Genomic DNA, 27,680 nt, shown 5'->3' on the forward strand with positions numbered 1-27,680 from the left:
GGACAATGCAACAATCTTTTTTTTTATTATTATTTGTTTTTTCGTCTTTGACTATTAACATTTTAATATAAATTACATATTATTCAGGCATCATTGTAATCAGCCTAATGTTTCTGTAGCCTTTTGGAGCTTAAAACGTGTAGATCTCTTTTTTCATGTTTTGAGCCAAATTTTTTACATTTATTTAGTGGCCAGTAAGCATTTGATGCGAATTTTTTTAATGAATTATTTTAGGTGCTCCATTTTATTTAGGTCTCGTAACATGGCAGGCGTGTTTAAACACTTCAAGTCATATTTATATTTATTTTTTTATGATTTTATTTTTTATGCTGAGATTTTGGGTTCCTCGACTATTTGCAAACGTGTTCAAATATAGCCGCCTCGATTTTATTTATTAATATTTTGTAGCTTTACTACAACAAATGGTTTATTTATTATAGTATATTGGGTAATATGAATTATTATGACAATGTGATGACGTAATTCATTTTATTATGTGATGTCCCAAGGTCTTGCAACTATGTCCAACTGTCTAAAACCAGTCCCTTACTTGGGGCGTATATCCGCCGTTTTAGAGGTAATTAATTAAGAGAAATTGAATGGATAGTGTTAAAAGAATTGTATACGAATATATGAAAAATACTTTTATGTATTAATAAAAAAATGTAAAAACAAGTTTAAAGATAACTTTTTGTCATACATTTGTAATAATGATTTATTACAAATGAATAAACTATTGTATTCAATATAAAATAACTATAAAAGCCCTTTGACTCAACTAAATACATTAAATTCTTCTAAAGATATTTGTTGCATTTTACACAACATATTTATTCCTTCAATAAATCGTAATGGTAAGTAGAATATTTGACAAACTAAATATTTTATATTTCTAATATTATTATTGATTTTTCAGAAATTATTTTCTTTAGTCTTCTTTTCAACTGTCGCATTTATGATTATTCATAATGGTAATAAATTAATAGTTTTTATTCAAAATATTTCTTTTGTCGTAGCGTAGACCACTTGATCTAATTAAAAAAATTTCTTGTTCATAATAATTATTGGACAAATGTTTCGTCAGTTATTAAGGATATTAAGTAATACCTAGAATTGAGGTACAAGTATTCTTAAATTTAGCACTAGATATATTCAGTCCGCACTATAGCGACCTAGGCTCTCATCTAGGTATAAAAATGTTTATAACATCATAAAAGTCTAAAGGTCTAAACTGGTCTAAAAGTTGTTATGGACTAATTATTTTTTTTAATTAGACAATTTTTAATAAATTAGATAATTATGAAATTATATAGTTAATCTAATTATATTAATTATTATAATATTAACAAAAAAAAAACACATCATAGTAAAATTAATACCTTCTCAGCTTCGCATCGAAGCTAAAAAAATTTTCATGTTGCTACCTGCAACACAAGATTAAAAACAACTTGTTATATATCAAATCAGCAATCGGATTATGTATTTAATGCTTCTTGAAACCATATATTGTTTTTTTGTAATTTAATAACTATTAGTCTTTTTGTGTTTGATTCATTTTATCCTTATAATCATTTTGTATCTAATATTTTATTTATAACTTAAGTTATAATTGTTCAGAATCTTTATGTTATAATTTTATTGTTTAGTATATCATCTATTGATGTTTATTATATTTAATAATATAATAATTTATATTTAATATCTAATTATATAAATTACTTTCGTTCAAATTTACATTGGGTTTTAACCCGTTAAATAAATACATAAAATAAGTATAACACATGATTGAATAAATACTATAGTAAAAAAATTAGTATGAAATTGATATTAAATATTTTAGTATTATAATATTTACAGACGATTTATAAAAAATTATAAAGTTGTTCTTTACAATATGATTACTTTAATATTAGCCACTCGATTACATTTTAAATAAAAGTTATACTAAGAAAATTCTTTTTGGTCTTTTTTATATTTGTTTTTTTGTAAAAGAGGTGTAAATAGGATAATTACCCCCTCACTCCTATGGATATACATCATTTGACTCATAATAAAAAATATTCATACTTCATATGATTAAAGTTCGGAGTATTTCCAAAACAATTTCAAAATATTATAAGATTATAAGTTATTAGATTTTTAAAACATCGTAAACCACTCTATTTTTATGTCAATTGAAAAATTTAGTAATAAAAGAACAACATTTTATAAGGTGTTTCTCTAAAATATATAATATTAAAAATAATAATATAGCGTGTTGTTTTTTTATAAGCAATTAAAGTGTCTTTTTTTACTTTCTTAAGTAAAAAATAGACCAAATTTATATAAAAATTAAAAGATTTTTGCAAAGAGTATAATTAGGATTTAAAAAATTATTTCAATTAAAAAAAAACAAAAGTGTTAATTTAAACTTAACAAGTTAATTATTTTTATTACATTTATACTTTTTTCTAGATCATTACATGTCAATGAGTAAAGCCACGTCAAGTAAGTTGAATATATCACACATTCACTTAAAAGTTAAATAATAAAACAAGCTTTTTATTACTACAAAATTTAAATAGGTATAAAAAATCAATCATAACTATTAAACAAAATTTTCTACTGAATTATTTTTCAAATTTCTTTTTTCATTTAATAACTAAACCACTCTAACAACTTTGTATCACCTAGGTATTTTCATTCGAGAGCTGATCTCAACAACTCTAACCTTTGATTAATTTCCTGCCGATTTTCACCTTTTAACATAATATAGTCATTGAAAAACATTTACCACGGTACCTGTTCTTGTATTTCTTAGTAATTTCATCGATCACTATAGAATATAAATAAAGACTTAAAGCAGAACCTTGATGAACACCTATTATTACTCTTAAGTCTTAAGTCTTCAATCCTCATCCATTATTATCCTTACACCATTCTTGTATTAGTCTTACTTGAACATATTATTTTATAATTATCACCTATTTTACTTGCTTCCTCTGCTATGGACACCAAATATCTGGGCCAATAACTGATTGAAAGTTAGGAGTTAAAGATAATATCTAATTAATATTTAAATAAAATGATTAAAACAATTTAATTCAGTGAAAGTAAAATAGATATCTATTATAATATAAGACAATGTAATGCAACTAACAGAGACTAGACAAAAACAATTTACTTTGAAACCTATTTTATAGAATTATATAAACCTGATCTATAAATAATTTACTGAATAATATAATAAATGATTACATTTCATTTTCATTTCAATAAAATTATTTTGGAAATTCTAGTAATATATACTTTAACAATGCTCAAACAACAAAATCTCCATTGGTATGTTTATATTACTTCCGAAATCATCAAAGTTTTACAATTTTATAAGGAATTATTGTGTCTAGTTGTTTACTAATCTAAATACAAAATAAACCAAATTTATAAAACTTTGTTTTTAAAAGTATAAAGATACATTACAAAGTTATTTAAGTTAAATATTTTTTATACATGTTTATATTTAACTAGATCAGAACGAATCGAAGAACAGAGTCACGTTAAGTAAGTTGAAAGTATCGTTCAATCATTTAAAAATTTAATAATAGAAAAGCTCTCTATAATTACTAAATTTAATTAAGTACAAAAAAACAATCATAACTTTAAAATAAAATTTTTAACTGAATTATGATTCAAAATTTAGTTTTTAATTTAATTTAAAACTCGGCATGTTTTTATTACTTCCGAATTCATCAAAGTTTTGTAATAATCTATAATTTTTTTTATAAACTTACATTCATTTTTAGTTGCCGTTATTTTTCGAAGTTGATTTTTATTAAAATGAAATTGCAATTTTAAAATTAAAAATAAAATTTTGATTAATTCTATTTTTGACGGCTTCCTAATATTAAGATACTTTTTTTTATTTCTTATATTGAACGAACTTCTTTCAGTTTTGCCATGGAATTTTCACTAGATAAATATTAGGTACTTTGGCGTATAGATCATTAAATAACAATTTTCATCTTCGCTTCGAAACTATAAATACAAATTTTCATTTTTTTTTTATAATTAAAAACAAATAAAAAAAATATGACTTTATCGTAGTATATGAATGCATTAAATAAAAAAAAAATGTACTGCAAAATATTTAATAGATCCAATGTTTTTGATTTGTAAAATTTGTAAAACGCAGTCAACTATATATATTATACCATATGAAAAATATAATAATAATAATAAGTTATAATGGAATCAATTTTATGTAGTATATTTTTATAAGCAATTATTATATCTAGTTGTTTACTATACTAAGTACAAAATATACCAAATATATTTAAGAAAATAACAAATTTTATAATAATTAAAAGTGTCAATTGAAACTATATTAGTTTTATTATTTTTACTACATGTGTATATTTTTCTAGATGATTTGTTAATGTTGAGTGATAACACGATAGGTAAGTTGAATCTACTGTACCGTCACTTAACAATATAATAATAAAAAAAAGCTTTGTATTATTACAAAATTTAATTATGAATAAGCCAATCATAACTTAAATCAATCATGTACTTAATTTTTCTACTGAATTATGGTTGTTCGGTGTATTTTTATTACATCCAAATTCATCAAAGTTTTATAAAGACCTATATTTGTTTTATACGTTTTTTATTCTATATCCGATCAAATATGACTAAGAAAGTAATATTGTTCACTCAAAATAGACAACATAGTACTCTGAAACAATTTCGAAATAAACTTGATAATTTTGCACTCCCTATGTAAATACATATATTATATAATATATATTTAATAATATGGGTCACAATAGAAAATGCGCATAACCTAGCTCAGTTAGGACGTAGCATAGTTGGGTCAAGTATAATGATATCTGACAGTGATTAAAATCACTTAAAACAAACACTTCGATGCAAATCTTTAGATAGCGCTTAATTTTAAAAAATTGGTAAATTATTACAAAAGCTACATGATCTGCTATTTCCTTATTTTATCTTCATTTAGATAAAGTATGTCGAATGAAAAATGGATATAAATATTATTTCTCAAAAAAAAATTGTGTTTATCCATAATTCTTCAATAAGTTATAGCATAATAAAGTTAAAAATGTAAAATACAAAATCGAGAATTTTCACACAAAAATAGCATTCGTTAGCCATTTTCACCATAAAGACAAAATAAAAGTCCGACATTTTTTGTTTCATGATAAAGTATATTACATTAGATTTAATTTAAGATATAAATAAAAGTGTCAGACTTTCCGGAACACTTTCAAAAGTTAAGTTGAAAAAGTTGTTCTATTAAATTCCCTCTATGGGCAGGTAAAGAGTCAGATTTAATTTTTTAGGAGATTTCCACCATTTACGGGAAACAACGGAAATCTTTTCAATTTTTGAGGGTAATGTCTTTGACTAGATACCATTTGTGATATTTTGACGTATCGTTGAAAGAAATCGGTTCAGTGAGAGCTAAGAAAAAGTGGTAACAGACACAAAAAAAAACAATTCATATTAAAATCAATACCTTCTCAGCTTCGCATCGAAGCTAATATAAAAGAAATTTTAGCTTCGATGCGAAGCTGAGAAGGTATTAATTTTACTATGATGTGTTTTTTTATTTTTTTTTAAATTTTTAAATTTTTTTTTTTGTGTCTGTGAACGCTCAATCTCAGCTCTCGCTGGACCGATTTTGATGAACAATATGTCAAAAGATCACAAATCGTATCTAGTCGAAGACATTACCCTCAAAAATTGAAAAAAATTCCCTCGTTCCCCGTAAACGGGGGAAATCCCCCAAAAAATTACAAATTTAAAAATCGCTAATTTTCGATATTTTTTCAATTTTTTTTACTTAAAATTGCCATAACTTTTTTAAAAATGATCGAATCAATATAATTTTTTTTTTTATAGATACCTTAGATAATTACCTATCATTTTATATATTTTTGTGAACATTTGACCCTTTAACAGCCCAAAGGATGGGGTTTCAAAATGGTAACTTTTTTACAAAAAATTAACTTTTTCAACTTAACTTTTGAAAATGTTCCGGAAAGACTGACAATTTTATATATACCTTAAATTAAAGCTAATGTAATATACTTTAATTTGAAAAAAAAAAATTTGACCTCTGGACTTGTCTTCATGGTGAAAATGACTACCGTATGCAAAAATATGCTATTTTTGTGAAAAAATTCTTGATATTATATTTTACATTTTTTAACATTATGTTGCTATAACTTTTTAAAAAATGCATGAATCAACTTTATTCTTTAATGATAAATACTTTATATATACTTCTTTCATTCGACATACTTTTTTTTAAAATCGGACCATTTCCCTTTATACAGGGGGGGTGCAAACCTTTTAAAATGCGTATAGAAAGTAGAACTTTTTCAACTTAACTTTTGAAAATGTTCCGGAAAGACTGACACTTTTATATATATCTTAAATTAAAGCTTATGTAATATACTTTAATTTGAAAAAAAAAAATTTGACCTCTGGACTTGTCTTCGTGGTGAAAACGGACATCAAAGTTAAAGAAAAACGTACGATTTCCGTGAAAAAAATCTCGATTTTATATGTTATATTATTTAATTTATATTTTATATAACTTTTGGAAAAATGTATGGATCAATATTATTATTTTTTTATAATAAATATTTATATACTCCTTTCATCTACACGCTTTTTTTGTAAATCGGATCATACCCCTTTAACAAGGGGGGTCAAAACTTTAATCATGCGTATTGTTACTATGATATTTTCAATTTAATTTTTGAAAGTATTCCGGAAATACTGACACTTTTATATATATCTTAAATTAAAGCTTATATAATATACTTTAATTTGAAAAAAAAAAATTTGACCTCTGGACTTGTCTTCGTGGTGAAAACGGACATCAAAGTTAAAGAAAAACGTACGATTTCCGTGAAAAAAATCTCGATTTTATATGTTATATTATTTAATTTATATTTTATATAACTTTTGGAAAAATGTATGGATCAATATTATTATTTTTTTATAATAAATATTTATATACTCCTTTCATCTACACGCTTTTTTTGTAAATCGGATCATACCCCTTTAACAAGGGGGGTCAAAACTTTAATCATGCGTATTGTTACTATGATATTTTCAATTTAATTTTTGAAAGTATTCCGGAAATACTGACACTTTTATATATATCTTAAATTAAAGCTTATATAATATACTTTAATTTAAAAAAAAAAATGTGACCTCTGGATTTGTCTTCACGGTAAAAATGACTACCGTATTCAAAAATTTGCTATTTTTGTGTTAAAATTCTGGGTTTTGTATTTTATTTTATTTTAAAATACCTGACAAGGGGACTACAGATTTTCATAAATATTATATAAATAAAAAATTAATATAGCATAGAAAGTTAAACTTATTTAAATTTGTTTGCTTCTTTTAAGTCGAGAAAAATAACTTTGAAATTTGAACTAGCTTAAATAGCCTATTTTTTCACCCGACGGTAGCGACGTACGGTTGCCGAGTTGGTAAAATTTATGTTTTACACGCTTGGGGTACGAGGTTCCAACCCGCGTATGGCAATGAATTTTTTGCATTTTTTCTTAATTCTTTTTAAGTTAGTATAAATTTTAAACTCGTTTGATTTTTATCACATTTAGATTCAATAACTTCAATAAAGATCAAGGATCCCATCACTTTAGTCGCCCCTTGCAAGAAGAAATTTCTTATTCGTATTAAAATTATTTTACTATATTTTAAGTTTTCGCTTCGATGCAAAGCCGAGAAGATATTTTTTTGTGACTATCATTTATTTTCTCTGCTCTAACTTGACCTACTTTTTTCAACAATACGTCAAATTACTACAATTCGTATCTAGTTGAAGATATTACTCTCAAAAATTGAAAAAAAAATTCTAATTTATCAATTAAACAGTTAGTTATTACATCGTCTCCATAAAGACAATTAAAATCATTAATTTCTAATGTTTTCAAAATATTTATTAACGAATGAAGTTTGATATGATAGGTTTCAACTACAAAATTAAATCATTTTACTTTGTAATTTAATAATTTTATTACTCTGTTTGTGTGTGCTACTATTAGACTATAATATTCAAATTTTTTTCTAACGTGTTGCTATATAAATCATTTCTAAAAAAAATGATTGTTTTTTCTCCTGAATTAACAATTGATTTTTACAAATATAATCAAATTTTATAATAAACTCAATTGAGTAAATCTTTTTAACAACTTTGTTTTGATTGGTACATTTAGTTAAAGTAAATCATTAAAATTAATTAAGTTCTCAATATTTCAATTATAGAATCTTTTCAACAAACAACAAAAGTTCCTAGGAAATTATTACTATTACTTCTATTTAAGTTATCTATTACCATAAAAATGCAAAAAAATATTGAGCTTTTCTGATAAATTTACAATAAATAGTAATTATAAAACTTTCTGACTGCATATTGATCTTAACGATACAATTTTTTTAATTGTCATAAAATTTTCTATTTAATTATGTCAATGTCAAACTTACCAATTGAGCTAAAAGTTATGGTAAAATAAATTTTTTTTTTTTTTTATAAACATTTACAACAATCAACTTTAAACGATTAACAAAATTGGTTAAATATGTCATTTTCCTTATTTTTAACTTATTAATAATCAAATTAATATTAAATATTATATCAAATCAGTATTAATTTAAAACAATTTTTTTTGTTCTTAATTATTTTTTTTTATATGTAAAAACTATTTTTTAATAATATTAAAACTTAGAAGTTATAGAAAAAGTCTAATTGCACATTTTAAAACATCGCGAAAAGTTGATTTAGAATAGTATATTTTTGTTTCTGATGGAAGTTCCTTGTAGTCCAGTGTATAAAACTTATAACTTTGTTAATTGTTATAACTTTATCAAAAATGACCAAATCAGTATATTTTTTTTTATTTAGATGCATGTCTTTATCTATCATTTGGTTTTTTTTATAAATCTAACCCTTTACCTGCCCACAAGAGGGATTCAAAATATTAACTTTTTTTTTTTTAGTTAAAGTAAATCATTAAAATTAATTCAGTTCTGGATATTTCAATAGTAGAATCTTTTTAAATATCAAAAATTACTTAGAAATGATTACTATGATTTCTATTTAAGTGTTCTATTACGATAAAAATGCAAAAAATAATGAGTTTTTCTGATAAATTTACAATAAATAATAATTATAAAACTTTCTGACTGCATATTAATCTTAAAAATAACATTGTTTTAATTCTCATAAAATTTTCTATTTAATGATTCATTCTAGTCAACGAAGGAGTAATTTTGCAGAATAGCAGAAAAAATTCCCAACAAACTTTTTTTTTTTTTGTTTTAATTAGGCAATTGGTGGATTATTCCAAAAGCAACATCAACTCTTATTTCTTTAATTATATCATGATTAGTAGTTCTTTGATTTTAAAATATAATATTTGAATATATACTAATTATAATTATTAAATTTAGTATGAAATTGATATTTAATATTGTAATTTAAACGGAGAAATTATAAAAATAATAAAGAAGTTATATTTTGCTTTACTTTTACGTGTATAAAAATTTAAAGGGCTTGATACAATAATTTTCAATAAAAACTGTTTGTTACTATAAAAAAATGCACTGGACTACAAGGAACTTTCATCAGAAGCAAAAATATACTTTTCTAAATCAACTTTTCGCGTTGTTTTCAAATCTGCAAGTAGACTATTTCTATCACTTCTAATTTTTTATATTATTACTAATTATATATATAAAATAATAATTAAAAGAAAAAAAAATTTGTTTTCAAATTATTACTGATTTGATTTTTAATATGTTAAAAATAATCAGTCCAAATTTTCAATTTTAACCTATTTTTTTGGTTCTTTAAAGTTGATGAAAAATTTTTGATAAAGATTTATGAAAGTTTATAGTAAAATAAATTGAATATATTACCATAACTTTTAGCTCAATTACAAGTTTAAAATTGACATCTAGGCCAGTCAACAAAGGAAAAATTGCGGAAAAAATTTTGTTTTTTTAAAAGTTGAATTAAAATATGTATAATGACATACTAATAGTCCTCAAGATTGGAATTGAGCTTTTTTTTTAAATCCTCGCAAAAGTTCAAAAATATGAGCTTTCTTAATTTTCTCAAAAAAAAATATTTAACTTACAAAAAAAAGTTTCGCACAAAAGTTGTTTAAAAGACAATTATAAATAAAAATATAATCTTATATTTTTTCATTTAAACAAATATTTTTCGAGTTACATTACATTTAATATGAGTAATAAAATTTATATTCCATTTTTTTCATTTTACGGTTACTTTTTATCATGTTATACTTACATTAGACACAATGTTATAAATGCATATGTGTGTATGTGTGAGTTTATTTATTTATTGTATCATTAAAGTGTAGTGTATATTGAGATACAACCGATAGAGTAGGTAATTGATTTGACGCTATATTATTTAAACCCAACTAAACGCTAAATTGTACATTCCGAAATAACAATCATATTATGTCAATTGCCACCGGAATATCTGGTAATATTTTTCTTTTTCTTTGCCTTAATCCCAACTACTTGGGGTCGGGCACCCTTATCCTAAGATTCCACTTGACACGATCTCCCACATCTTCTACGCTCACATCAGCTGTCCTCAAATCGCATTCAATAGCATCCCTCCATCTCTTTTTTGGTCTTCCTCTATCTCTTCTTCCTTCGACATTCATTTCTATAACTGTTCTTCTTTCCTCATACGATGACTAAACAATCTAAGTCTATTTTCTGTCATCTTATCCACGATTGACGCAACACCTATACTTCCTCTTATATGCTCGTTCCTTATCCTATCTTCTCTAGTCACTCCACTCATCCAACTAAGCATTCTCATCTCTGCTACACTTATTCTCTGCTCTACTTTCTTATCAACCGCCCAACACTATGAACCATACATCATAGCTGGCCTCACAATTTCATACTAAATTTAAAAACTATAATTAGTATTTATTCATATATTATATTTTAAAATCAAAGAACTACTAATCAGGATATAATTAAAGAAATAAGAGTTCATGTTGCTTTTAAAATATTTCACCAATTTCTCTAAAGGAAACACTATCTACAGATTTGCATCGAAGCGTTTCTTATGATAGTGATTTTAATCACTGTCAGATATCATCTATACTTGTCCCATCTATGCCTCGTCCACACTGTGCCTCGACACCACTGTGCTACCGTTTTTTTTACAATAATCTTATTATTTTATTAACTTGATGTCCGTTTTCACCATAAAAACAAAATAAAGTTCGAAAAATTTTTTTCCTTAATAAAGTATATTACATAAGCTTTTATTTAAGATATTTTTTATTTTAATTTTAAATTATAAACGGGTAAAAAAAAACCCTTTAATATAATGCGATAGAATAAATACAATAATTTCTTAGTTTAACATAAATTAAATGAAAAAATACAATTTTAACTAAATACTATCAGAATAAACAATTAGATATAAACAAATTACAATACACAATTAGATAATGCATTATAAATATTCAATTTGAAGACATCACGAGACATAAAGAAAAAATCAACAATGTTTAGAATTTTATTAGCTAACAATAGGACTCGAGGAAAATATGATGCTGAGCTATAATTAGTGGTACAGAAAGGAACATGAAACAGTTTAATAACTCTAAGGTTTATTTGACTAGTTCTAAAGCCAACCATTGAAAGTAACTTTGGGCAATCTACATAACCATTTAGTAAGTCATATAAAAACATAAGATCACTAACTCTTCTTCTAAGTTCACAAGATGAAATACCTAACTGAGTAGAATGTAAATAATATGAATCCCTAGAAAGACTAATGTTCAATTTAAAACAGATAGATTTCGTATACTTGTATTGGACGTTTTCTAATAAATTAATGTAAACAGCATAATTAGGGGACCACACTAAAGAACCAAACTCAAGCTTTGATCTGACAAGAGAAAAATTTAACAATTTTAAAGTATTTATGTTTTTAAAATGTTTAGTATTTCTATTAAGAAAACCCAAACTCTTAAAAGCATTACTGACTGACAAATTTATATGTCTAGTAAAGGAAAGATTATCCTCAAAAATGATTCCCAAATCACTTATGAAATCAACCCTAGTTAAACTGGAATTACACAAACTATAGTAAAAGAAAATGGGATCTTTTTTACGGGAAAATGATATAACTCTGTATTTGCTTAAGTTCAGAGGTAATTCATTTGTAACACTCCAATCATATAGTTTTTCAATGTTTAACTGTAATTTAATACAATCACTCATTGAGTTGATAACTGTAAATATTTTGGCATCATCAGCAAACAATAAAATATTTATAGGGGTATCAAAAATACTAGGCAAGTCATTAATATATAAAATAAATAATAAAGGACCTAAATGAGAACCTTGTGGCACCCCAGAGTGTACTTTAATATCATTTGAAACAACTGAGAGCAATTTTACGACTTGTGTCCGATTAACCAAATACGATTTAATCCAATTTAAAAACGAGCCATTTAATCCAAAATATTCTAATTTTAATGATAAGAGTTTATGGTTTACTTTGTCAAATGCTTTTTGAAAATCTGTGTATATTGCATCAATTTGCTGCCCCTCATTAAAAGCAGAAATAATTTTCGATTGATATAAAAGAAGATTAGTAAGCGTTGATTTTTTTTTCTAAAACCATGTTGATTTTTAACTAGTTGTTGTGACATTAAAACTGATAACTTTTTAGTGATAATGGCTTCAAACATTTTAGGAATAGCTGATAATTTAGATATAGGTCTATAGTTACAAACATTTGATTTATCACCTGACTTATGTATTGGAGTTACGTATGACTTTTTCCAAATTTCCGGAAACAAACCCATTTTTAAAGATTTATTAAAAATATAATACAATGGTTTAACAAGAACATCTTTACAGTTCTTCAAAAAAACAGGCGGTACTCCATCAGGACCAGATCCAGAGTGAATATCTAATGTAGTTAAGTATTCATAAATCTCATTTTCGCTAATCGACCATTCGTGTAAATTAAGAATATTTTTTGATCCATGTGAGGAAATTGTAACATTTGATGAATTAACAGGTTTAACATATACACTAGAAAAATGATTGGGAAAAAACTGAACTTTTTCTTCATTGTTTGAAGATAGAATTTGATTATAAGATACAAAATCAGGAATATTTGAATTTTTATTCATTTTTAAAGAGTTAATATATTTCCAAAAAAAATTTATATTTACTTGAATGTTATCTTCAATATTAGACATAAATTTTGAATGAGTTAGAGATGTTAGATGCTTACATTGTTTTCGAAGAGCTGAATAAAAACCACTAATCTTATATTTCTTGTGAGCATATTTTTTACTAATAATTAAATTTTTAAGGTTTTTATTAGCCAATATTGGAGAATAATTTTCATTAATTATAATTTTAGGCACAAAGATAGAGAAAGAGTGATTAATTATTTCATAAAACTTAATTATTGAGTCCTCTAGTGAAACGTATTCTAAGTTTAGATCGAAGTTTATATTAGAGAGAAAATTTGAAATATCATTATAATTACATTTGTTAAAGTTATACATTGGTAGATTATTGGACTGATAAATAATATTTGGTACATCATAATTGAATCAAAAGGAGGGTGATAATATCAGCCTTTTGAACTATAGAGCTACTAGGGTAGTTTGACATAACATTACCGTTTGTAAACAAACAATCAAGATGTCTGTTATTAACATTACTTATATTATTAACTTGTTTTAACTTTAAAAGATTTATATAAAAATTTTTTTCCTTAATAGAACGACAAAGACAAGTAAATATAAAAATATTAGACAAAGTACCTCTATTCGAGGTGTAATAAACTTTTGTCTGGTTAGTTCCTAATGTCTTAACTAAGAGGCAACGAAACGGCGAAGCCAGTTAACGAATACTTCGGCAACGGAACGGCAGAGCCAGTTCACGAATACCATATAACGTGATTATGTATAATTTCTTTAACCAACCAGTCAAAATTGACACTTTCAGATATTAATTTAATAAATGATCTATTGCTTTGTCATCCTTTACTCAAACTTATTAACTCCAAATAATTGGGATAACATAAAATTACTTACTTATTTTATTCTTGCAAATTTCTGTTAAATTATTTGATAAATATCTCGATATGTTTATATATGTTTAAAAATATTTAATTCGCACTTCGTCAAAAGATAAATAATTAAAACAAGTTCTTTTCATATATAAATAAAACGCGTAAGAGTCAGCCGACAACAACACAAGACTGTAACTGATAATTATTTCTTTTTTATTCTTAATCCAATTCAGAGAAAGCGAACTCTCTCTCTCCGTTGTCTAAAAGGATTTCAGTGCTTTTTATAGTAAAATGATAGTACCCCCAATCCAGGGATATTGTTGTCAGCGCTTTTAGTGATCTTTTTAGTTTATTATATTTAATTATACATTACATGATTATTATATTGAGATAACATATTTAACAATTGATAAATTGACATATATATATATAAATAATAAGAAATTGTGTTGAACATTGTATTTGTTATGACAGATAAATTATTTGTTTGTTTACAAGTTATTTAAAATATAGATAATACATTTTTCATTGATAATTGTAAGATGCGTAATGCAAAGCATTGAGCATATTACGATACAACGGACGGACCAGAGATGGTTATCTTGAAGGAAACACGTGATGCAGAAAAGGAGCCTGCCCCAAAACCGGGGACGGTGGAGGCCTCATGCATCCTGGGTTGTTCTAAGGTAGTCAGACGCAGAACAATGAACACGGTGGCGGACCTTCGCCCAAATCCCAGGCTTCAGGGAAGGCCCCTCGCATAGAGGCGGTTATTATTTTTTCCCTGAAAGAGGACCAAAAATATTCCACCATCGTGAAAAGGATCATGGAGGCAGTGACCTCCAGGCGCTGGGCGTCGTTGTATCTGGCACCCGCAGAACCAAGACGGGAGCGGTACTCCTGGAAGTCAGAGGTACTGGAGCTCAAGCCGGACTGCTGGCCAAGAGCATCAAGGAGGCTTAGGCGGCATGGATGGGCATGAACAGGGTGCCTGTAAGGGTGCTGACCATTCCGGCGCATGCTTTACTTGCAAAGAAACGGGCCCGCTGGTAAAGGACTGCCCTGGCAAGATGAAAAAAGTCTGAAATCCAGGTCCTTTTGTTTTAAATGTTTGTGTGTTTTTCTTATCCCAAACATAGCAAAATCCAACCCATCTATTCACGAGGTGCTGCCTGAGCAACGGATCCCACTCTGTGTGAATAATCAGATTAAAAAAATATATACTTCAAATAATAGATAATTACCTCATGTATTTATAAAAAAAAATTATATTAATCCATACATTGTACATTTTTTGGGAACAGACATCACAGTTAATAAAAAAAAATACTTTTGTAAAAAATTTCTTTTTTATATTTTTAACCTTATAATCCATTAACTTTTTAAAAAATGTATGGTTCAATACAATTTTTTTATGATAAATACTATTAATATATATCTATTTTATTGCACATACTTTTTTTTAATAAAATCATTTCTCTTTATATATTATAAATATATATATATACAAATTTATTCATATATTATACTTATAAATCATAAAACTTGTAATCAGGATATAAATAAGGAAATAGCAGATCATGTGCTTTCAGAATAATCCTACAATTTTTTAAAATTAATCACTATCTACAGATTTCCATCGAAGCGTATTTTATGATAGTAATTAAAAATCACTGGCAGATATCATTATACTTGACCCAACTATGACCCGTCCCCACTGAGCCGTGACCCCACTGTACTTGGTTTTTTTTTGTGTCTGTTACCACTTTTTCTCATCTCTCACCGAACAGATATCTATTAAAAATATTTTTTAAAAATGACCAAATCAATGTAATTTTTTTTTTTAAAGATACATCTGGTATTTTGTATATTTTATTTACAAATCTGACCCTTTACATGCCCACAGAGGAGATTTTTAATGACAACATTTTCACAAAAAATTAACTTTTGAAAGTGATACATTTATATGAAAAAAAAATTTTCAGACTTTATTTTGTTTTTATGGTGAAAATGGACATCAAAATTAATAAAAAAAAAATACGATGCTTGTAAAAAAATATAATATGAATTTATGTTGCTTTTGAAATAATCCTCCCATTTTTTAAAATTAAACACTATCTATAGATTTGCATCAAAGCGATTTTTAACACGCTTATATTTGTTTCACATGTATGTTTGTTGTTGGTAACTTTCCACGCGCTACGTGTTATTATTTTCGCGTATCTCGTCGTCTATGGCCTTGAGACTAGACTGTCGTAACGCATTATACCCAAGTCACGCAAAGCTTACCACACACCGTCAACACTATTCTTGTATACATTTATTTTTGGTTATCATTACCGTACACTCGTGCGTATCATCAACTCTATATTTATATGTATATACAAATTTTTATTTTGACTGACCAATACCGCTCGCATGCCATACGTCTTACGTATATATATTTATATATTCCTATACCTCAGGTATAACGTTCCTCTCGCCCATAAAACAAGGCTATACCTAGTGCATGATACGTTTACGTATTTAAGTGTCTTTACGTGTATATATACAGGGTGATTTTTTTATCATAACCCACTCAATTACTTACAGAATAATAATAATTAAAAATTTTTTTATTATTATTATCTTTAGTTACACATTATTCTTGAATTTTTAACTATGTAATACTTTTTAAGTTCATCCCTTATGCCTTGGAGGGGGGTCAACTTTGTTTTTTTAAATGGTAACACATATTTTTAATTTAATAAAATGTTTGAGTTTTTAATTCAATAATAAATGGCATTTGAATTTTTAATAAAACTTAATTTGTTTATTAGATATAAACATTTAAAGTTTCAAATTTTTGAGTTAATATTTAGGTATAATACACAAGGGATTACAAATACAGGTAGCTAATTGGTTTTTTATGACATCGATATTAGCAGGTACACAGCATTGTTATTATCAATGATAGTAAGGTACATTGTTGTGAGTTTATAAATACACTAACTGACAACACAAAAATTAAATCTATTGATAGTCATAATTGATAATAAACAATCCGTGACTGTGATATAAATATCATAAAAAAACAATTAACTACCTGTATTTGTAATCCCTTGTGTATTATACCTATATATTAACTCAAAAATTTGAAACTTTAAATGTTTATATCTAATAAATGAATAAAGTTATATTAAAAATTCAAATGCCATTTACTATTGAATTAAAAACTCAAACATTTTATTAAATTAAAAATATGTGTTACCATTAAAAAAAACAAAGTTGACCCCCCTCCAAGGCATAAGGGATGAACTTAAAAAGTATTACATAGTTAAAAATTCAAGAATAATGTGTAACTAAAGATAATAATAAAAAAAAAATTTTTAATTATTATTATTCTGTAAGTAATTGAGTGGGTTATGATAAAAAAATCACCCTGTATATATATATTCGAATTACTATTAAAATTTATATATTAACATGCTTTATTCTCATTAATAGATATAAAGTGTACTCATTTCAATTACGGGGGATGATTCCCGTACCGTCATTTTTCGTCACTACATCAATGTTCCGGGAGTGGGTAATTTACGCGCCTGCTGCTTTCCTTAGATATGGTAGCCTTTTCTAAGACTCCCTCCCCGGAATCGATCCCTGATTTCCCCTTACCCATTACAACCGTGATATTGATAACTACTATCATAACATGAAACTAAAAAGTAAAAAATAAATATAGTTTAAAGAAACTGAAAAAACACGCTTTTAAAGCACATCGAAATAAAAAGTTAAAATTAATTTTTAAAATGAGCTTAAAACAATAATGAACGAAAAATACTAGTATTATTGTGATAAAAGCGTGGGTGCTTTGTGCCATATTTTTCGTATATTTAGCGACCGACGCTTTTATCACAATAATACTAGTATTTTTCGTTCATAATTGTTTTAGGCTTATTTTAAAAATTATTTTTAACTTTTTAGCTCGATGTGCTTTAATATCGTGTTTTTTTTAACTATATTTATTATGTTAGTAATTTTAATCACAGTTAGATTAAATCTATACTGGTCCCAACTACGCCACGTCCGTATTGTACCACGACTCCACTATGCTGGGATTTTTGAAGTTATTTTTTTAACATGACTTTATGGACATTATTAAACAATACATAACATAATTAAATGCATTGCGTTGTAATAAAAACTTGTAATTTGAAACACCATTTTTTATATTTTCAATAATTATGGAGAAAAATTTTGTACTATAAAAATTTTAATCAATTTGTATTCCTCATTATTATATGTTTTGTTTCATTATAGAAATGTCGGGTGTATCAGGTAAGTACACTTTAATTAAGAATAATTCAATTACGTTTATTAGTTTGGTAACATTCTTTTCATAAAATACCACTGAAAACAATATATCATGTTGATTTTAGTGGCTCTTAAAATACAAATTTTTGAAATTTGAATTTTCACCTCCGTACATTGTTGTATTACATATAAAAATAAACTGTAATTTAACAAATTTAACACTTATACCAAAATATTAACATGTGCCAATAGAATATTATAATTCAGTAAACTCATTATTTAAAACAGAAAATAGCTGAATTTGTCTGTTTAATTTTTGTTATGTTTAATATTATTAGTTACGGTTGTTTAACCTACAAAGATAATAATAATGTTATATTTATTTTAAAAATTAATTTTTGTCATAAAATCTATATAATTACTATTTAGAGCAAAAACTATGCGGAACTTTCAAAAATTTGATAATACTAATTTTTTTGTTTTTAAACTTTTACCAGATGGCACAGCAAACGCTGGAGTAGCCATAATAGTTAGAGCCTCACTACTATTCTATCCACTCCCACAATACAAAACAGATCTTATACAAGCTTCTGGTATTTCTATAACTCTAAACAACATCCCAATGGATGCAGTATATTGTCCCCCGCGTCATGTCATCACTCTAGCTCAATTTAATAACTTTTTCCTTACACTTGGACAAAAATTCATAATAGGAGGCGGCATCAATACAAAAAACACACACTGGGGCTTTCGTACGAAAAATCCTCGGGAAAACACTCAATCTCTTTACTCAAACAAAAAACTACAAAATTCATACTCCTTTCTCATCTACTACCTCACCTAGGAAAAGACCCGATATTCTTGATTTTATTGTGTCTAAAATACCTAATAGTCGACATATCCTAACATCTAATTTTAACGCTCTGTGCTATAAACACTCATCCGTCTCTCTAACGATTGATACTGTTCCCTTAAATAAACCAAAACAACCCAGTCTTATCCAAGGTCGAATAGACTGGACCAAATTCAGATATACCCTTGAAAACCAAACCAATCTGAAACTTTGTTAAAAAAAAAATATTTTAAAACGTACACTCTCTGCCTTTGAATCCAACCTCCCAAACACACAATTTGGTTTTCGTCACAACCATTACACTATTCTCCGAGTACACCATTATGTCAACTAAATTTCCTACACACTAGAAAAAAAAGAAAGTATACACGAGCGCATTTTTGAACATGACACAGGTCTTTGACAAAGTGGGGCTCGATGAACTTAATCCATGAAATTGAATTCGTCAGTTTTTGAATACTATTTTTGAATAAGTAAAATGTATATTTAAAAAATAAATGTTAAAATCTATCCAAAACGTCTCTTCTTAAACAACCACTCCCGTCAATTATGTTTCCTTCACACATCACAACACCTCAATTTCAAAAATAAACTTCTTATATACAAACTACTGCTCAAACCAATTTGGCCATACGAAATCCAGCTTTGGGGATCCACCAAATCATCCAATTTTATCAATCAATATAATACAAATCTTCTCAAACAAATGCTTCATTTTACGTCTCAAATGATACCCTCTATAATGATCTTTACATCTCAACAGTCCAAAAATCTACCAAAAAATTCTACACGCCTTTTCACTTCAAAAAATTAACGCATCAAAACCCTCTGGTCTCTGACCTATCTATCCACTCTATCCCTGGTGACCCCAGAAGGCGCCAAAAGCGAACGTGGTTTCACGACATTTACCAGAACTGGTTGACTTCTATCAATGCCCGAAATGGGCACTACTGCTAATTAATTTGTCGTGGTACTATTGGCCCGTACTAAAATTATTTCATTAATTACGCAGACCAAGGGTAACTTTTATGTATTTTTAGACACGTTCAGTTTAAAGATACTGTTAGAACATTTTGACACAGCTAAGAAATAATTAGGGTCCGTCTTAGATATTTACACAATTAGGTTACCGTAGAGCTTTTATGGAACGTAGGAGGGGTTCTAGCACCATTTATGTACAAATATTGCTACCCAGGATAGATAAAAATCACATGGTGAATAAATCTCTTTTCAACTTCTAATTGAAGTTAAAATGAAATATTAAGTACATATACAATGAAATTACCATGTACATTTTAAAAATTCAATCCAAAAGAATACTAGAATACATTAACTTATATTTTTATGACATTATAATTTATAACCACCTAACAATATATTATTTATATTTCCTCTCTTCAAAAAATAAATTTATATAATAATTCTTATTATTTTATTAAATTTCTGGGGGGTATCTATGCTAAAAATTTCACTCTATTTTCATTTTTTATAAGTTTTCCTGTTTTCATATTCAGTCTGCTCTAATAGATATCTATTATTTACTTATATGATTTTGTCCGATAACACTTAATTTGCTAAAATAATACTATTTGAAGAAATCTCTCCTAAGACACAATGCAAAAATAGATTGCTATAATAATTAATACTTCAAATAAATGTTAAAGGTCAATGCGACAATTGTAAATATAGCACGATTCCAGTAGAAGCATTGTATGATTGTAAACATAAGTATTGTATAAATTGTTTAATGAAACTAAGACAAAACGCTTATACATGTGAAATTAATCAGTGTGAAATAGAAGACTGTAATTCGAAATTACCCAAAGGTATCTAATATATATTTTACTTATTAATAAATAAATACAATATTCTAAACTATTTATTATAACAAAATCTTAAATTAAAATTTAGAAGAAGTGTTGGGAATATTACATTGCCAATATTATGAATCTGATAAAAATAATATTTTGTTTTATCTTATCTAGATTACTTTATAAATGGTTATGTAAACATCATCTTGCAATGATATTTCTTTATCTAGTAAAGAAATATCCAAATTAGTTTGTGATAACTCTGTTAAAAATTTATCTTTCTTACTTCGATATAAATTGAACTTAATAAACAAATTCTTCTCTGATATCTTTTTACGTTAGTTAAAAAAAACTCCAAAAATACTAAAAAATACTACCTATGATGAATTCTTCAACAAATTCAACAAACTGTTATCTTATCTTTATTCTACTTTATTACTTTTTGGTGATTTCAAACTTTCTAAATCAAATAACTTTATTTTTAATATAAACTTAAAAACTTTCTCTACTCAAACTACTTTCATCTTCGGCCGCCCTTATCCTAAACTTCCACTTGACATGATCTCCCACATCATCTCTGTTCACATCAGCTGTCCTCATATCGCATTTAATAGCGATATTCTTTTTTAATATTCCTCTACCGCTTCTTCCATCAACATTCATTTCTATAACTGTTCTTACAACTTCCGATTCTTTTCTCCTCATAACATGACCAAACCATATTAGTCTATTTTCTCTCCTCTTATCCACGATTGACGCTACACCTATACTCTGACACGACCCGTAATAGCGCACTATTCATTTACCGTGAATCAGCACGTTATCCGGTCGTGATTATCAGCTGTCCACCGTCGCACTCATTAGTGTTGACGATAACACAAGTTTGTCTTATCCGGCGGTCGGTAGATAGGACAGGTCAGGGGGTTTAGCACCGCGAGACACGTCGGCGACTATGTAAACCAGTTCACCTGTGACTTATATCCGCCATACGTGTCGTCGAGTTATATCCGCACCTTACGGTTTACCCGTCACTTGTATATTGTATATTGTAAATTATAATATTTTTATAACTTAAACAAAATAAATTGACTCCACAGTCAGAACATAACGGTGTTACATTTGTTATTAATATTAATAACCTTTTTTTAAAAATACCGTGTCAACTCCCTCTTATATGCTCGTTCCTTATTCTATTTTTTCTAGTCACTCCACTCATCCATCCAAGCATTCTCATCTCTGCTCTACTTTCTTATCAACCACCCAACACTCTGAACCATGCACTATAGCAGGCCTTAATACAGTCTTGTAGAATTTACCTTTCAGCCTCATTGGAATTCTTTTATCGCATTTGACGCCAGACGCTTCTCTCCACTTCAACCACTCGCACTTAATCCTATGTCTTACATCCTCATCAAACCCAACCTAAATACTTAAAACTCTCCACCTCTCCAATCACGTCCTCGCCTATTGTCAATGACCTCCTCATTTCACCTACTTCATGTTCTCATTTGTCAAACTCGTACTCTATATACTCTGTTTTACTTCTACTTATTCATCTGGTCCTACTGCTTTATTCTTTTTTATTGTAGCATCAATGAAAAAGATACTTCCTAAATCAAATAACTTTATTTTTTATATAAACTTAAAACCTTTTTCCATTTAAAATTCCTCCATTTATTTTCCTTTCTAATAAGATTTTAAATATTTAAATGTACCTTCAACTGCCGTATGCCAACACCGCTTTATATTTTCCATACTTCTACTGATACTTCATCTGGTCCTACTGCATTATTCTTATTCATGGATGCTGCAGCTTCCCATATCTCTTTCTCACTAATTAAATCTATCAGTCCCTCATTACATGAGATATCCTCAAATGTCTCTTTTGAGTACTTCTCATTCAATAATTTTTCAAAATACTCTTTCCACCTTTTTCTCACATCATCATCACTTGAGAGTACGTTATTATCAACACTTTTTATAAACAATATATAATGATAATCTTTAGACCTTTTCTCTCTTATTTCTGCAAGTATATAGATTTCTTTCTCACCTTCCTTTGTTCCTAGCTTATCATACAATTCATCATACCTCTTAAACTTCGCCTTACTTACTGCACATTTGGCTTCTTTGCACAAGCGTTTATACTCCATCCAGTCTTCTCTCCTTTTGATCCTCTGCCATACTTTAAATTGCTTTTTCTTACTTTCTATGATTTTTTTAACGTCTTCATCCCACCACCAGGTTTCCTTGTTCCCTGGCACTCTACTATTACTCTCACCAAAAATCTACTTTGCATTATTCATTACACAACTAGCATCTTTTCCACACATCATTCATGTCTCCCTCGACATTCCACACTGACCTCTCTTTTACCGTCTTTACAAACTCTTTTTTCATTTTCCTCTTTCAATTTCGACCACCGGATCTTCGATTTTTCCCCTGTGTTTCTTCTATTTATATTTATTCTTTTTCCGGTACACCACAACTATTACCATTGTAATATCAGTCTATGTTGTGTAATTACACTTTCACCTGGTATAACTTTACAATCTTTTACTCTCCCTCTCTTCCACATAAAAATATCTATTCCTCCCACTCTTATATGTTATATAATGTTCTTTCCTCTTATTAAAATAAGTATTAACCACAGCAAGATCATTATGCCAAATTCAGTATTCTTTCTCCAGCCTCATTCATTCCACTAAAACCCTCCATGTACTCTTTCATATCCTGTCCTCTCATTACCTACATGTCCATTCATATCTCCGTCTATCATCGCATCCTCATTGCCAGGTACCCCTTGCATCACCTCATCCATTTCTCTCCAAAACACTTCCTTGTCTATTTCATCACATCCCACTTGTGGTGCATAGGCACTTATTACATTCAGCACTTTTTCTTCGGATATGAATTTTACGACCATAATTCTGTCATTTTTACTAGCTACTTCTAATACTTTACGTTTCTTCTCCTCATCCTATATTATCCCTACACCATTCTTTGTACTACACTTACCTGAGTATATTATTTTATAACCCTCGCATATTTCCCTTGATTACTCTCCTTTCCACTTAGTTTCCTGCACACACAAATGTTAACTTTTCTCCTCTTCAATACTTCTACTAATTCTCTATCTCTAATGGCTGGTATCAAACAATTTACTCCATCTTTAACTACTTTCGATTGTTCATTCGTACATCCGAGATGGAACAATCCGCCTAAGTTTTGTTCAGGATTCCTCATACTTTTTTGACAAAGATTTTTACGTCGGCTGTTAACTTAACACAACCTCATTAGTCGCCTCTTACGTCTGGCACAGGGGCCGTGGAAGTATTCTTATGCCCTATCCACAGGGAAAGTTTTTATTACTAAATTAATTACGTTTATTTAAAATAATTAATTTTATTTTTAATAAAATAAAATATGGTTAGCAAAAATGTATTTAAATTGACATTTAAAAATATGCTGTACATTAATAATACTTATTCATAGATTATTGCACATAAAATACTTCTACTGATTCTCAAAATAAATAAAATGTAGTAGAAAAATACCGAACCTATATGATAAAAAATATGTTCATCGTTAATATAATATTATATTTTTCACAAATTTACGTAATAATTCAACTTAAGCATTGACAAAAAAACCTAAATTGAATTATTTAAAATGTATTAAAAATGTATTTATAGCTTCGATGCGAAGCTGAGAAGATATTAATTTTATCATGATGTGTTTTTTTTTTTTGTGTCTGTTACTACTTTTTCTCAGTTCTAACTGGACCGATTTCTTTCAACAATACGTCAAAAAATCACAAATTGTATCTAGTTGAAGACATTACCCTTAAAAATTGAAAAAATTTCCCTCGTTCCCCGCAAATGGGGGAAATATCCAAAAAAATTTCAATTTTAGGTTTTCTTATTCTATTACCTATAACTACCATGATATTTCAGAACATCCTACATTGCGTATTCTTTTTTTGAAAATTGAATAAATCAAGCGAGTTCTCGAATATTAGTTATTCTTGAATTGTGTAAAAAGAGGTTTTTTGAATTACAACAGTTTAGATCTAGGGGTGCGATATAATATATAATTAAAAGAATTTCTAATCTGGGTATAATTAAAGAAATAGAAGTTGATGTTGCTTTTGTAATTATCTATCAATTTCTTAGAATCACTATATAGAATACACTATCTACAGATTTGCATCAAAGCGTTTCTTATTATAGTGATTTTAATCACTGTCAGATTAAATCTATACTGGACTATGCAACGTCCCCACTATGCCGCGACCCCACTGTGCTGGGTTTTTTTTATTGAGTTTTATTTCATTTAAAATTTAAAAGCGTGTTATAAAAATTGTTTTTCTTTTCTCTTTTTTCAAAAAAATGTTTATCATATTACATGTAATAATTTTGGCATTTTATTAAGAGCTCTCAATCAATTATAAATTTATGTAATATGTTTGTTATTAAAATTAATTATTTATCATGAATATATTGTAAAATTATTCATTGCTTAAAGTTAATACTGCATATACATTTAAAAGGAAAATGCCTAAAATGTAATCAAATGAAGACACTAGATACCTTGTTTCTTTGCCGACATAAACATTGCGAAGACTGTATAAAATATTTCATAAAATCAAAAATTTCTAAATGTCCAATAAAAGGATGTAACGCAGAAGTACTCACAGGTAATATTCTATTTTAATTCTATTGATTTATAATTATTAGAATATTCTCAATTTAGTATTATAACAAAATATCAAATTAAATTTTAGTAGCAGTATTGAGAATATCTAGATTTTTATTAATTTATTTAATTTGATTATTCTGACATTCATAAATTAATTAATTTTCAATAACAAAATTGAAAATGTAATTTATCAAATGTCTCTTCTTTTTAATATAGATATTGAAATGACTTTAAAAGTTGCGAAAATTCTACATCGTTCCCCGTAAATGGGGGAAACCTCCAAAAAAATTATAAATTTAAATAAAATATTATAAAATAAAATAAATTTATGCTAATTTTCGAAATTTTTTCAATTTTTTTTACTCAAACTGCCGTAACTTTATCAAAAATAAACATATCAATATGAAAATGTTCCGGAAGGTCTGACACTTTTATATATATCTTAAATTAAGCTAATGTAATGTACTTTAATTAAAAAAAAATAAAAATTGACCTCTGGACTTTTCTTCGTGGTGAAAATGGCTACCAAATGCTATTTTTGTGTGAAAATTCTCGATTTTATTTTTTACATTTTTAACTTTATAATGCTATAACTTATTGAAAAGTGTATAGATCAACACAATTTTTTTATAATAAATAATATTTCTTAATAATCCCTTTTTCATTCGACATACTTTATCTTAATCAGGATATTAATAAGGAACTAGCAGATCATGTAGCATTTGGAATAATCCATCAATTTTTTAAAATTAAACACTATCTAAAAATTTGCATCGAAGCGTTTTTTTTTTATAGTGATTTTAATCACTATCAGTAATCATTATACTTGATCCAACTATGCCACATCACCACTGTGCTGCGACCCCACTATGCTGGGTATTTTTTTGTTTTCAATTATTTCTGAGTTAAATTCTGTAACATTTAAAACTGATCAAATTCTATATTTCGATACCTTTTAATTTATTTTATTATCTCGTCCGGATACATTTTTACTGAAATATTTGTATCTAATCTAGATAATATTTTATTTATATTACCTCAATACTGCTGAACACAAACATTTAGTAAAATTAATTGAATATATTTACAACGAAATTCTCATATATTGGTTCTCCTTTTATAGGTTTTGTTATTGAATATTAAGTTAATATTATTTAAGAATACATAATAAAATTCTTAAATATTAACCACCTTACACACATTTACATTAGTTTTATTGTTTAGTAATTGTCAAAATTTTTTTTTATTTCATTATAGGAATGAAATTACGTAAGTATAAATTGTTTAATATATTTTCAAATTGATTGTTCACCTAAATTTATTAGTTTATTAGTTTTTTACTAATACATTTTAAATCCTTTGACGTATCGTCGAAATATTTTTAATTTGAGTTGATTAATTTATATTTTATTTACAGAGGAATGTAATTACTGTTGTAAGGATGTATTAAAAATAAACTGTTTTGATAAATGTTATCATCCATTTTGCAATGAATGTAGTGCAAAATTTGAAAAGAATAAGATACGTTGTCGGATTTGTGAAAAGAAAAAGTTTGAGGCAAAGATGAAAGAAATAGATGAAGAAATAAAAACAAGAATTCATAATGAATGAATGAACCTATGGATGAATGAAAAATTTACAGAAAAGGGGAACAGTATATGATAATAAAAGATTATTATATTAAATATAGACTACAACCACAACACCTCATTAAAACAAAGTTTAAAAAAAGAATGTCCTTAAATCCTTCAAAAAAATATAAAGTTTTGTAATTAAAATATTATTTAAGTGTATGAACTGCTAATTGCAAAATAAATGTACATTTTCATTTAAGTTAAGTATAATTTAAGTACAATTCATAATATATTGTAAC

The 27,680-nt window shown here is 26.9% G+C and overlaps 1 protein-coding gene across 1 annotated transcript; it reads left to right on the top strand.

Annotated features, from left to right (window-relative positions):
- Positions 1 to 768: 768 nt before the first annotated feature.
- LOC126899264 (uncharacterized) lies at positions 769 to 27,680 on the top strand. Its single transcript, XM_050673975.1, has 9 exons — positions 769 to 854; positions 917 to 971; positions 2,455 to 2,487; positions 3,508 to 3,540; positions 4,404 to 4,436; positions 18,449 to 18,466; positions 20,960 to 21,121; positions 25,659 to 25,805; positions 27,225 to 27,680. The coding sequence occupies exons 1-9, from the start codon at positions 852 to 854 to the stop codon at positions 27,416 to 27,418; spliced, it is 678 nt and encodes a 225-aa protein (XP_050529932.1). The 5' UTR covers positions 769 to 851; the 3' UTR covers positions 27,419 to 27,680.

This window comes from Daktulosphaira vitifoliae, unplaced genomic scaffold (genome assembly GCF_025091365.1).
Source record: "Daktulosphaira vitifoliae isolate Bord-2020 unplaced genomic scaffold, ASM2509136v1 Scaffold_2, whole genome shotgun sequence".
NCBI classification, from domain to species: Eukaryota; Metazoa; Arthropoda; class Insecta; order Hemiptera; family Phylloxeridae; genus Daktulosphaira; species Daktulosphaira vitifoliae.